General features: G+C 39.0%; 1 protein-coding gene across 7 annotated transcripts in view; it reads left to right on the forward strand.

The window, feature by feature from the left end:
• CTBP1 (C-terminal binding protein 1) overlaps positions 1-13081 on the forward strand; it is a 235768-nt gene extending 222687 nt beyond the window's left edge. For 5 of the 7 annotated variants that reach the window (XM_058837313.1, XM_058837319.1, XM_058837318.1 and 2 more), the window contains 4 exons: positions 426-556; positions 2703-2830; positions 6062-6179; positions 11836-13081. In XM_058837313.1, the coding sequence (XP_058693296.1) occupies positions 426-556; positions 2703-2830; positions 6062-6179; positions 11836-12022 (564 nt within the window). In that variant the 3' untranslated portion in view covers positions 12023-13081. The remainder of the gene's footprint in view (positions 1-425; positions 557-2702; positions 2831-6061; positions 6180-11835) is intronic. The other 2 variants (XM_058837314.1, XM_058837316.1) reach the window with 1 other exon arrangement.
• Positions 13082-13945: the final 864 nt, after the last annotated feature.

Genomic DNA, 13945 nt, shown 5'->3' on the forward strand with positions numbered 1-13945 from the left:
TCATGTAGGCTTTTATTTGTGTGAAAGTTGAAAGCCACAAAATATGAATTTGTTTAAGAATGTGCTGTAGTTTCTGTCTCATGCAATTTCACAGTGAAATAAAAAGGCATAAAATGATCTGTCACTTTCATATGCACAGTTGTATCTTTTGATCATGTTACTGCACAATATCTGAAACAACGCTTCTATTAAAAGACACTACTTACAAGAAACAAAAGGTTATTAAGTGCTGTGAAATAGCATTTTATATTAGAAGCATCACATTTGGTGGTACTTTCCAATGGAGAGGGAAGACAACTGTTACAGTTTAAATCAGCTGAATAGCCTTTGTTGTAATGGATGCTTCTTTTGAGTAAAAAATAATGCCACAACGATTTTATTTCATTTATTTTTATTTCATCATTCTTGTTTTTAACTTTCCCTAGATGAGACAAGGGGCTTTCCTGGTCAACACAGCTCGAGGTGGGTTAGTAGACGAAAAAGCACTTGCACAGGCCCTGAAGGAAGGAAGGATACGAGGGGCAGCCTTAGATGTACATGAGTCAGAACCATTCAGGTGCTTTTCCTTTTCTTTTCTTTTTATTTTGTTCACTTTCTTATTTTTAAGTCTTAGTGCATGATACAATCAACAGCAACAAGTAAATTGAGTTTTCCGTTCATTTGGTAGCTAAATACTCCTTAGCAAAGCAACATGAATCTGTGCAGCACTGGACTAATGCAATGTAGATGGAGCTTGGGTTAGAAGTGAAAAAAGTGACATCCAAGATTTAATTCCTTAAAAAGAAAACAAAACAAACAGTGGGTTTATTTAGGAACAATAGCAGGAACCTGAGTTCAAATCCTGGGCATGGCTTTGGCCATGGCTTTGAGGGGAGTGCATCTTTGCCACTGATGCAGCTCTGGAGGCAACTGATGTCTGAACAGAGTCTTTCAAAGGCAAGGAATTGAGATGTGCTGTGAGAAGTAACTGCTTTATGATACCTTTCTGAAGAAAAAGACATTTGTCCAGCTTGCCTCTGCAGGAAAGCCATAAGTGTATAAGACGTTGCAAAAAAAAAAAAAAAAAGGTTCAGGAAGGCTGTCAGAGTGCAGGTTTTGTTTTATTTTACCCTTTATAAGAGGAGTAGTAACTCTACTGTCAGTGGCAGGGCTGGTAGCACAAGCCTGAGTTTTTGAATGGCTGACAAGTCCAGTGTTTCAGGCAGAAATGTACCACTCCCCTAAGTGGCATTGGCATTGAGCTATCAGCACTCTAATCAAAATGAGCCTATTTCATATGTCCTTGAGTCTTGAGAATAGACTGCTGTAGCTTAGTCCTTGCATGTGACAAGCCTTTTTCAGGCTGGGCAGGGAAAAATGTTATTTTTAACTGGAACAATCCACATAAGTTTTTGAAGAAGAACAGATGCAGGGCAGGTTGTAAAGACTGGAGAGAGGACAGTATCTCTCATTCCAGCTTGAGGGGGAAATAGAACCTTTGAAAAAATAGAATAATATCCTTTTACTCAGAATTTTTTTTATGTACTGAGGCACAATGCCACATCACAAATATTTAATTTTATTTATGTGTACTCTGGATTCATTTATTCCTAAACATAGTCATTACAACACAGTAGTGCTGTGCAAAGCCAGAGTGTAGCAGCTCAGGGGACTTGCAGCTACGTACATTCTTCCCAATTTCTATCTGGGATCTGCACAAAGCAGCCCACTGCCACCTCTAGGAAGCCCCATTTACTGTATGGAGATGCCATGTGCAGAGATTCAGTTGCAGGATTACAGCCACAGTTTCCTTTGGCTTCAGTGCTGCATCTCTGTCTGATCGCAGCATGCAACTCTTTATTCAAGAGTTTTGCCAGATATTTTGATGTTTTTTGAACTACAGATTAAATCTATCGTTTTATGAATTATGACCAACTCTGAAAGCATGCTTTTGTCTTAAAATATTTGCTCTCCTGTTACAGTTGACTGCAAGATTATTAAAACTGGAAATAAACAGGAGGAGCAAGTTTCCATTATTTTTGATTTCTCTACTTTGTATCTGTGCTAACACTTTTAGATTAATAGATTCATTGCTTTCCCTGAAAAACAATCTGTAAAGTAAATTTCCTTCTTTCTGTGGAGTTTCTGTAAAGGAATGGGAAAGAAAAAATACTTAAAAATAAAAGAAAAAAAACTCTAAATTATCCAAAAGGCATTGAGGCTGCTGATGGACGCACTTTTGATTTGGAAATAACTGTAATTTTTTTTATTTTTTTTTCCTTCAAATGATTAGATGTCATACTAACAGAAAGAGAAGAGTTTTCTTGGTTAATGCAATAAAAGTAAAATTGTGATGAACTGGACAAATGGAATGGCATCCTAAATTAATGTGGATTTTCCTTGATGCATTTCTGCCCCAGAACTGGAGTGAAAGTGGCTGTAGTTAACAATAAGTGCATTGGACAGAAGCTAATGTTGCTGCTATACTTAAGCCCCACCCTTTGAGTCTATAAAAAGTGATTGTTGCTTATTTATACCCCAAATAGTGCATTAAATTAATAGACAGAATTATAAACAAACTCAGTAAAGAATAGAAATGAAATTATTTCGTGTTGTAGAGATTAATCTGTGTATGTCCAAATCCATCTGGATTCCCCACCTTGCTTTCCCCTTGTCCCCAATATTTTTTTTGTCATTTGATCTTGTTTTAAATTTTCATTTAGCTTTAGTCAGGGCCCCTTGAAGGATGCACCAAACCTGATCTGTACCCCACATGCAGCCTGGTATAGTGAACAAGCCTCAATTGAGATGCGGGAGGAAGCAGCACGAGAGATCCGAAGGGCGATCACAGGTACTGACTCATGTTATTATTAGCTCCTTCCCTGTGTAGTTCATTTTAAGAAACCTATTTCTTCAGTCTTGAAAAGATGCCGAAAAGAAGCAGCCTTGGGTTTTGTTTCTAATATTTGGAACACAGAAATCAGCAAATGCTCGCTAAGTCTGTTCTCAGAATTGGAACAAGTAACTTTGGAGGTTCTTTGCAATTACAAAGGGAAGGCAGGCATTGCAAAATAAGTACTTTTTTCATGTAAAGAAAATCTATTTATATATGAAAAATCATCTGCTCTTTTCTTCGTTGCATGTAAGTATTATCCATTTGATGGGTTTGACTGCAAGTCCTCCTGGTATTGCTGGTATCTTCATTAGCTTTTCCTAGATACTCCCTTACACTTGTCATAAGCAGTTCTCTACGTAAAGTTTTCAGTATTTTATTGGGAGGTTATTCTATTTTAGATGTTCCCTTCTTTAAAGCCTTGCTAAAGAAGTCTGGCATTTTAAAGGGCAGAGTGTCTTTGTTATATAACTGCCATGTAATTGTAAACTGCTCACATAAGAGAAAACAGCTATGTCTCGAACATGCACTGCTAATAAGTAAAATGAGAGGACTGAGCCATTTGGCATGGGTTTGAATCCCTTGTAGCCTAAAATAAAAGGAAGGATTTTCATACTGGAAAATGATTCATTAAGCACTAATGTTTTCTCTTTAGTTGGACTTTGCTGTGTCCCCCTTGGCGATATCGTCTGAATGCTCTGCAGACATGCAGGGCCATCTGTGTCACCTTGAGAGTAGTTCAGTGCCAACACATTGCTCTGTTACACAAAAAGCACTGGCAGTAGCCTTCCCTCTGGCTTGTGCCTAGAGAGGCCAGGCAATTTAGTTTCATTTATAGCCTGTGCAGAAAGAAGATTCTCTTCTGGATCCTAATTAAAGGCACCTCTTTAACTCCTGATCTGAATTGTCCTTTACTGGACAATTTCACTCTGTTTTAGAGGTGACCTGAAGAGCCTGAGCATCCTTTTGCTGGAACTGCTCCTTGTGGCTGTACTCCAGAACTCCAGTGGTACATTTGTTTGTTAGGCTGTTCAATAACTCCTAGATAGCTCTGGGAGAGATTGCACAAACCAGCATCCGATACCTGTGTGAGGGAGGATTGATGTGCAAATCAGCATAGCCTATTGGCTATGGTCTGAAAACTGAAGAAAAGCCAGCTATCCAGAGCTAGTTTTATGTGAAATTTGTGCAGTAGCCCAAGCATATGTGCCTAGGAAGGCAGACCTACAGTTCCTTCAAGTGTGTGATGGTGCTCTCAGCAATCTGGATCATTGATTTGTATCGAAGCTGTCAGCACTTCAGTGTTTGCATATGGTTTTTAGTAAGATCAAACTGAGACCAGCGTTAAGGAGGTGAGAATGACATTGAATTGCAGTGAAACAAATGTAGGAAAGATACAGGAAATGTGGGATAAAGCTGGATATATGAAAATCATAGGGGGAGCACAAAGAAGAGAGGGTGTAGAGAGGGAGAGTAATTGCATAAAGGTGTGAAGTGTAGGAATGAAGGCTATGACTACCATCTGACAATAAACATGTTAAGTGTTTCTGCTGTTGCTTAAAAGTCAATGATGTTGCGATGTGTAAAATACAAATAATCAGCAGAGGTTAAATACCTTGAAATATATTTTTAAACTTGAAAGCATTCCAAGTATGAAATAAAGAGGACCACTGGAATGGAAATAAGAGGAAGGCAAGCATGGCAAGTGCAAAGATCATTTTAAACAAATAAATTAAACAAATAAATACTGGGTTTTGAGGGGAGACTGGTAGAACATGCCTACAGAAGTTAGCAGAATGAAGAACAAGGGGAAGGAGGAAGACAGGATTGAGAAGGATAAACATCAGAAGAAGAAAGGTACTGTTGAAATTTGTGGATAGTTCTGGCAGAAGTTGAGATGGATGTATATTTCAGCTACATTTTGAAGATGATTCCTAGATGATTGGAATTCACCTGTAACAGGGCACATACCCCACCTTGTTCAGTCGTGAGCTAAAAGCACTTTTAGCTTGTGCACAGGAGACGTCACAGGTTCAGGGACATCAGCTAAAGTCATGGAGTAACACTATTTGATGGTATCCATTGCGTGAAAAGCAGTTTTGTGAAAAGGCATTTTACAGCCCCATTGTGACTGGGCTGATGGATAGAAAGATAGTGCAGTCCTTAATCAAATTTCCAGTAGGAAGCTGGAGACAAGACTGAACTCTTGATTCATGATGGAGCATGGTCAGTTTTTGAAAGGGTTTCTGGAGTAGCATTGCCAGCAGTGGCAGGGGTGGACTCCAAATTACCTCTTTCTGCCCCTCTATGTGCAAATGCACTGTAAGATTGAACTTCAGTGAAGACTCATTAATAAAACAGATGTCAGAAAAAGCACATGCTTCAATTGATCTCTCTCCTGTTAAAATAGGTGGAAACATTCCTATTGCTATGAAGAAAATCTGTGCTGGATCTGCTCATGTCATTTTTTGCAGGGCTGAAGGTAGTTCTGCAAAAGACAGTCACAGGCTTGTCCAGTATGTGCTGAATCAGGCTGACAGATTCTCCAGTCTTGAAAACTTCAGTTGTACTTCAGAGATTAAGAAAAGGTTTTGAAGAAGTGAAGAAAGGAAATTCTGGTGTATTTTCATTTTATTAGGAATGAAAAGCATGGCTGAGGATTAATACATTGCAGTAAATAAAAGTGAAGAGCAATTTAGATAAAGGAAAGTTCAGGAGGAGAGAGAGTAAGTGTTGGTCATATTCACGTTTATGGCACAATTCCATTCAGAATTCTGTATTTTTCATTAAATGTTTTTAATTGCTGTGGCAGGTAGAAGGGTAAGGAGGAAAGTGATGTAAAGGACAGAAAGCGAGGGGGCTGCATTACTGAATTTGATAGGTAGCTATGCTCTATATCCAAATTACAGTTTCTTGGAAAGATTAATCTTACTGATTTTGGTTTTCCTGAGACCCTGTATAGAAGAGATACAGACAGGTAAATGAAAATTAAGCAGAGCATTTCAGCCATTATTACTAAGTCCCAGGCAAAAGGCTACAGCAAGGATCAGAAACAAGCTCTTGGTGTCACTTTATTTATTGATTTAAATGCACAAATATTTGTAAGTTTTCCTAACATAGACATACTAAGAGTGTAAGGCACACAATTTTTATACTTTTTTTTTTTTCCTCTTCCTCATTTCATCTTAGGTCGTATTCCAGACAGTCTGAAAAACTGTGTTAACAAAGATCACTTGACTGCAGCTACACATTGGGCCAGCATGGACCCTGGAGTTGTTCATCCAGAGCTTAATGGTGCTGCATACAGGTAAGTGTGCTGAAGAGGTAGAAGAAATAACCTCCATAATTCAGTGTAGGTATTCAAGAATAGATAAAAGACCTTCCTGTTACTGATTGAAGTAAGTGCATTACACACCAGCTATATTGTTTTTGTAATCGTTGTGTTCAGGAGTATAATCTTGTTTTGATAGTTGTTGTCAGTCATGTTGTGTCTAACCATGAATCCTCTTACAGTCTCTTTTTGTTGGGTATGTGAGCAATATCCATTTGTTTGTAGATTCAAGTAAAACAATTCTGGTCATCTCCACTGTTGCAGTGGAAGTTTTATATTCCTTTGCTGGAGGTAATGATGCAGCTGCAGGTTGCAGAAAGACTTTCAGTAATAAACTTACATTGTTTTGTTGCCTCCAGACACAAGAGAGAACAAGTAACTCAGTATTGAAAACAGTGGGACAGCCTGTGATGATTATGAAAATAGTGTTTAAAATAGCTTTTTCTAAATCATATGTTTAATTTTTAAGCAGAAGCATTTGAGAGACTTGATCTATGTATTCTCAGTCAACTGTGAAAGCAGGTCTTAATAATTAATAGAAAGGGGCAATTTTTTACATCTAATATGCACATTCCTTGGTTGTTTTGTTTGCTCAAGAGTCCTTCTCTGTCCCTTTATCCCTAGCAGCTATTCTAGCAGCAGATTCTTCCTAGTAGCCAGCTTCAGACAATTTTTATTTATGAAAAACACCTGCAGTTTTTGTATTTTCCAGTATGATATTTATGCATAAGTAGGATGAAAGTAGCAGAAATCTACAAATGTCTGCTTCCCTCAGTGTCTTGAGGAAAGGGGCAAGTGCAGTCCTCTCATTGTTTTATCATACCCCATTATCCTGATCTTTCCATTGTCCTTCTTCATGCATCTACTTTAACTTTGTTGTTCTTTAGGAGGACTCCCCATGCTTTTAGTAGAGGGGGGGATTCCTGATTTTGTGTTTTACTTCACATGGGAACCCAGCTGTGCCCTGCTGAGAAGTGAAGCAAAGTCATCCTGTCCCAATGACTTGAAACAATCTCATCAGAAGGGGATGGAGGGGTGTCAGGGACGAGTGTCCCCACCCTCTGCCACAGTCTCCTCATCAGGAGCCATAAGTGCACCAAGGGAAAGGAGTAACTTGCATTTGGTGATCACATCACTTGAAGAGGTTTATCTCTGGAAGTATGCCCATAGCCCTAAATATCTAAGAAGGGTGTTTTTATTTGCTTAAATGAGAAGCTCAAGCACACAAGTTCTCCTCCACACAGCATCTGGTTTCAAGGACTTCAGTTTGGAGTAGTGAGAGTATGGCTGGATGTAATTGGGGCTTTAAAGGCAGGTGTTGCTGGACAGGAGGTAATAACTCCAACCCTGTTGTGGCAGTTAAGAACAGGGGTCCATGCCCAAATAAAATGCAGGTTTTTGTTCTCGTTTTGGGGGTCGCAAGTCCAGCAGAAGCAGGCTTAGCAGCCAGAAATTAATTTTAACTTAGGAATGTCTGGGGGAGTTAATGATTTACTAGGTAAAGACCATATGTATTCAATCTAAGCAGGATAAACACAGAACTGAGTGGCTTTTTAAAACATTGTTTCAATCCATTTTTTCAATAAAGAAAATTTATTATAAAATTCTGATTTAATTGTTTTCAAATGCAAAATAAAACTAATTTTAGGAATTTTGAGGCAGGAGTTAACAGTTATACAATAAATGTTAAGAGCCTTTTGGAGGGGCAATAGAATAGTGTTTGAATGTGGATAAAGTCATTTACTACTGTGTAAAGTGCAAAATATGCATCACTTGAAGCTCAGGTTTTTATGAAGAAATTAGTTTCAATAGCAGTGTTTGCTGATGCTTAATTCCTACCTGGATTAAGTGCAGCATTTAACTTGATTGTTCAAACCAAATTTTTCTATCTTTTCTTTGTAATCCAAGATTATGTTGAGCTAAGTGAGTTCTGGAGTCTTTCACAGACAGTATGATGTTCCAGATGTGCTAATAACTGTATCATACTCATGTAATTGCATTAGAAGATAAGACCTGGGATAATAATTTATATGTTAAAAAATGCAGATACCTCTTTTGGTAAACTAAAACTAATAAGCCTGTTTTATTCTGGATATATAATTCTTTTGTATTTTGATGTGGGACAGAAATCTCAAATAATCAGATATTATCACAAGCCAAGAACATTGAGCATTAGTCAGCAGATTGTAATCTAGGTCATCTGAATATCATCATATTCTGGAAAAAACAAATCCATTTACCGTGCAAAGTGCAAGACACCCTATCAGCACCAGAGGTCATGAAAGCAGGACCTATCCAATGAGTAAAGATCAGCACTTCTCCTGAGAAGGAATTATTTGTAGTGGTCTTGGTGAAGTGGCATAACGTACCCTGATCTTGCATTGCCACCGTGTATTTGTTACCAAGCTGCCTGTGAAATAACTCCCTGTGTTATTCCTGTGTCACAGAGCAGGCAGGTCGCAGGCACAGAGAAATTCAGCAGCCACTGACAGTGCTTGTACCACTTACAGACATTCCCACACATCTTCCTGCCTCCTAACAGGTAGAGGATAAGGCAGGATGGGGCTCTGAGCAATCTGGTCTAGTGGAAGGTGTTCCTGCCCATGTCAGGAAGTGGGAACAAGATGATCTTTAAGGTCCCTTCCATCCCAAACTATTCCATGATTCTGTGAATACCTAAGTACTGAAGAGGTCCTTGGATGAGAACAGCTGGATGTTGGTAATTCAGGAGCTATTTTATGTTGGGGTTCTTCACTGGTGATTTTCAGACTCAGTGCATGATAACAGTGCACTTAAAAATTGAACTTCTTCTAGGACAGACTCAGTTTCTTGAACAGAGCTTAACACAGTGAGTTCAAGGTACTTCTGCAGTTTAAGAGCTAGATGAGAGTAAAGTAGAAATTAAAGTTGCCCATCTGTTATAATTAAGAGGGCTGCTGTATTTTTCCTCCTAAATTAAGACTACATGGGGGAAGGGGATGGAAGAGTATGAATTAACAGAAGAGGTATAACTGATTGCTCACTTCTGCTTTCACAAAAATTTAGTTCAGTGGACCTTTTACCTGTAAAACATCTCAACTTACTGCTGCCAGAGGAGGAACTTTATGAAGTGCAGGGAAGGATGTATTTGCTGGTTAAGAATAGAAAAAATTGAAAGACTAGAAAAGCAATTAATAGCAGCAAAAGGGAAAGTTATATAGAATGCATATGCTCATGGATAGAGGCTTGAGTTTATGTGCCCTTTCAGTGACAGGATTTGAGCAATGCTGATGATTAAAATGGGACAAAAATTACAAAAAGATAATTGCAAAGCAGGGTTAGGAGTTGTGAAGTAAAATGCAGTTTTTGTGGAACAGTATGGTAGCTGTATATTGGCTGCTGCCACTCTGTAGCTTTAGGACAAGAAAAACAATTGTAGGGCCTCTAGACTTTAAGTAGAGTCTGTAGGAAACCTGTACCTGAGGTGAAGTGCTGGCAGGTAGAATCCTGATGGTTATGACTTGGTGTCTAAGGGAATGTCCTTATATACAAAAAAGGTATTTGGAGTCAGAGTAGAATTACAGCCATGCAGTTTGAAATGTTTAATGTGCTCATAAGGTAACTCTTTGTGCTTCTGATTCAGCACTGTCCATTTTCACAAGGGGAGGCTCAGACTTTTCTTCCTGCAAACACAGTTTTCAGAAGTTACTCTCTCCTTGACTTTTTTCCAGCTCTGGTGTGTTGATACTTAGGGAATACGTTGTTAGAAAGCAGAGATTGTTTGCTGAGAACAGCTGCAGTGTTGGACTTTTAAATGGAAATTTGTGTCATGTTGTGTGTCTTGCAAAGCACCTAGAATAACAGAAAAGCTGTTTCAAAATTAAACTTAGGTAAAACAATACAGTCTGACAGTTTTCATAGGAACTGAAGAAAATTTGATTAATAAGATTCAAATGGAGTTACTGAAACAAGCAACTAATTCCATTAGCAACTGCAAATTAATTCCAAGGAACCTCAGTGGAGAGGGAATTAGCATAGGAAGCCCTGTAAATATGTGTACAATTGGGAACAAAGTTATCTGGCCTACAGGTGGTGTGATCAGTCACAGCCTCATTACCCATCCCAGATTACAGTCAGTGTTGGGTGTGTAGGAGTCTTTCCCAGGATGGTCAGACCAGTGTGTGGTGTCCCTGTTGTCCCTGTGCCGTGTCAGTCCTGCTGAGCCCATCTGGCTCCATATTTCCAAAAGCAGGTCCCAGGATGTTTCTGTGGTGGAAGCAAAAAAACCAAGTCAGTGTGCTTGCATCCAGCTTTTTTCTCCTGAGTCTTGCCTAAGTTCTGCAGTAATTTTCTTCCAGTTTGAGGGAGCTTGGGATGAGCAGCACAAACACATATTATTACCATGGAAAAGATGCAGAAACAGGGTGAAATTCCCTGATGCATTGAGCTCTGATGAGGAGCAAATCAACAGCACAATAATGTGATACTTGAAAAAAGCTTGACAAGACAAGTGCCTTTTGTCCTATGTAGTTCTGGGTAAATACTTGGGTGGCAAAAGCTGCAGTGAGTGGTAGTTTTGTGTGTTCAAGCTTTCAAATGCATAATGAATGGTCTCACCAGGATGCTTGAGTGGGCAGAGTACAGCAGGAGAGAATGAGGGAAATGAGGGATGAGTGTGCAGTGTTACGATGAGGAGGGTATGTAAAGGGTCAGTGGTAGGTGGCCAATGTGACATAACTTGCAAGTAGGTATTGAGATATTTGACTAAAAAGAGAACATATTTTTATTAAATCCATGTGTAGCTGTTTTTATACAGCACTGTGAAATACCAGTGTTCATCAGTTACACCTGAAGTTTGGGATTGGAACAATAGATTTGCAAGATTTTTTTAGCCTGGTAACATCAGAGCCATTATAAAATTGAGCTGAATCAGAGGGTGATTCTTTTGTTGAATGCATAAAATATTTAGATGTCAATGTTTGTCCAGGTAGAGTAAGAAATCTTCAGAACCATCCATAAATTTCGTGTTTGCATTTCTTTCTTGCAGTCTGCCTGAAGCACTTGTCCTCTGTGTATCTGGTACTGGTTCTTCTTCAGACAAGTGCAGTGGCAAGTTTGCTGCTGAAAACTTACTCGGGTGCAATAGGCTTGAGTTTGTCATCTTACAAGTGTATGGGTGTGATGGCTTTTTGGGGGAGCTGCCAGGAAGCTAAGGCTACAAAACTACTGTAGATAAATATTTTTTCAAACCGCAACAATGAAAATTTGAAATTGCTACATGAGAATGAAAGAGATAAAAAGGGAAAAGTTGTAGAGAACATATTGCATGGACCCAGCTGGAATTATTTCTTGCTGAGGTTAGGCTTTGAGAGCAGCAAAACTTGAAGGCAGTTTCCCTTGCTGTGTTGTTACTCCTGCTATTAAATCTGAAGAAATAATCTGAAGAACTTTCATGTCTCATTTGGTAAAAATACAGCATCCGGTGCTTTAGGTAGCAGCATTTGCATGTGGCATCTGACATGGAGCTGAACTCCCTGTCTCTCTAACTGGTCTGAAAGTGAAAGCAGCATCTGTGTAGCTCTAGAAGGAGGCAGGGTGGGCTCTGCTCAGTCAGCTCCTGGTTTTAATGTCTGCTCTGGTTTTCTCCCCCCAGCAGGTATCCCCCGGGCGTTGTAAGCGTGGCTTCCACTGGCATACCTGCAGCAGTAGAAGGAATAGTCCCCAACCCCATGTCTCTATCACACGGCCTCCCTGCTGTAGCCCACCCGCCCCATGCTCCTTCCCCCGGCCAAACTGTCAAACCAGAAGCTGATAGAGACCACCCGAGCGACCAATTGTAGCCAACAACAGCATTCCCAACATCGGAGACTTCAACCGCAGCGCGTGGAAAACAACAACACAACACAAAACCCTGGATTTTGATTAAAGGCAAAACCATGAACTTACAGGAGGAGACGATTATTGGTTTAGAAACTGGTCCAATATACAGTATAAAAGGAAAAGGTGGGAGACAAAAAGAAGATTTGGAAACATTTTTTCCTCCGTATAAATTGTAGTTTGTCCCTGTCCAGTGGACTGATTCACTGTTTCTGTGTCCTATGGGTTCTTTGTTAAGCAAGAGAAGTTAGTAGTTAATTATATCATGAATGTACTTGTCTGTGTACAGTTTCTAGAACATTAAAAAGGGTTTGTTTGCTTAGCTGTCAACAAGGAAAAACATAAGGGAGGCATTCAACAAACCAGTTTTGAGATTAAAAATCCTTTCTTTTATATTTTCAAACATGCCCAAAAAAGAGGCAGTTGGCAAACTTCTCAGGACAATGAATTTTTCCCATTTTTCTTTCTACGCCACACAGTGCATTGTTTTTTCTACCTGCTTGTCTTATTTTTTAGAATAATTTAGTAAACAAAAGAAAAACAGTTTCTCCTAATTTTGGCATGAATTCCCTTATTTCAAAATGACGACAACCTTGCAAAGAGATTTTGAGGAAAAAAAGAGGTTTTGTATAAACGAGCATTGTGCTTTTTGTCACCAGTTAAAAGTATATATTATTGGTGGTATCTGGAAAAGGCACTAGACTACTGAAAAGTAGCAGCATTTCATTGCCTACATTGATTCCTTCCTGGTAATGTGGTAGGCTAGCAATATTTTTGGTTAAAATCATGTTTGTGACTGTAACCATTTGTATGAATTATTTTAAAGAAATAAAAATCCCAGACAAATATCATATGTGTAAAAATTTTTATTTCTAGTAACTGTTTATTCAACTTTTATTAGGTTTCTTAGCTGTAATTTTTAAACAGATGCTGTCAAGTATTTCATTTCTAGCTTTACTTTGCTCTCTGTTGTTTGTAATACTGTCTTGGAAGCTTGAAAAATAAAAAAAAAATTCTTTCCATACCATTTTTCCCTTTACATTTCGTAAATGTTGATCTTTTTTCCTGTGTTTCTAATGGAGTTTGAAATTAAGATGGATTTTGATTTGTACACCGGCATCATCAGCTACAATGTGGTAACAGCATTTATGCCACCACTGTGGGCAGAGCAGAGGAGGTACAACAGCAACACAACAACAACAGTAATAATAATAATAAATGTCTTTTGCCGAAGTCCAACATGAGAAGTGTCCATTGTTTTATTTGCTTCTGTGATGATGGAGGGGTGCAGCAGGATGTAATTGCATTTGCTATATTGAAGGAGTTTGTTTCTTTGAGCACAGGCAGAAGTGTGTTCAAGGCAGGTTAGATTCCAGCTGGATGCTGTTCCGACCTTTCCTGTGCTCCTGGGTAAGATGTTCCTCATCCCTGAAAAGTTTAAAAAAAAGAAGTTTATCTACTTCAGGAGGGAAATCCGTGGTGAGCAAAAGTGAACCTGGAGCTGAACCTCCTTGGTGCTCTGTTGTCTCTTTATTCACTATTAGTCTGAACAGTGCACCCCCCTAAGGTTGGTGAGCTGGGTTTTATGGGATCTGTGAAAAGTTCTGGCCCCTGTTCCTGCAAGTCTGCAGAGCAGCCTCCAGCTCAGTTCAGGAAAGGGTAAGAGGCTGCAAATCTCCAAACTCAGAAGTTTGTGGGTCTCTATGCAGCGAGCACTATGTAAGGTGAAATTTTATCTCTGTGGCAGAGAGGAAGTTTTTTGCCTTGAACATTTAGAGCTAAAAATGTCATCCATTACAATTTATTTGATGGTAAAACTCTTTCTGTTCCCTTTGTGAAATGAAATAGAAAACAGCCCTGAAACTGCAAATTGTCCCAGAAAAGAC

This window comes from Poecile atricapillus, chromosome 4, assembly GCF_030490865.1.
Source record: "Poecile atricapillus isolate bPoeAtr1 chromosome 4, bPoeAtr1.hap1, whole genome shotgun sequence".
Taxonomy (NCBI): domain Eukaryota; kingdom Metazoa; phylum Chordata; class Aves; order Passeriformes; family Paridae; genus Poecile; species Poecile atricapillus.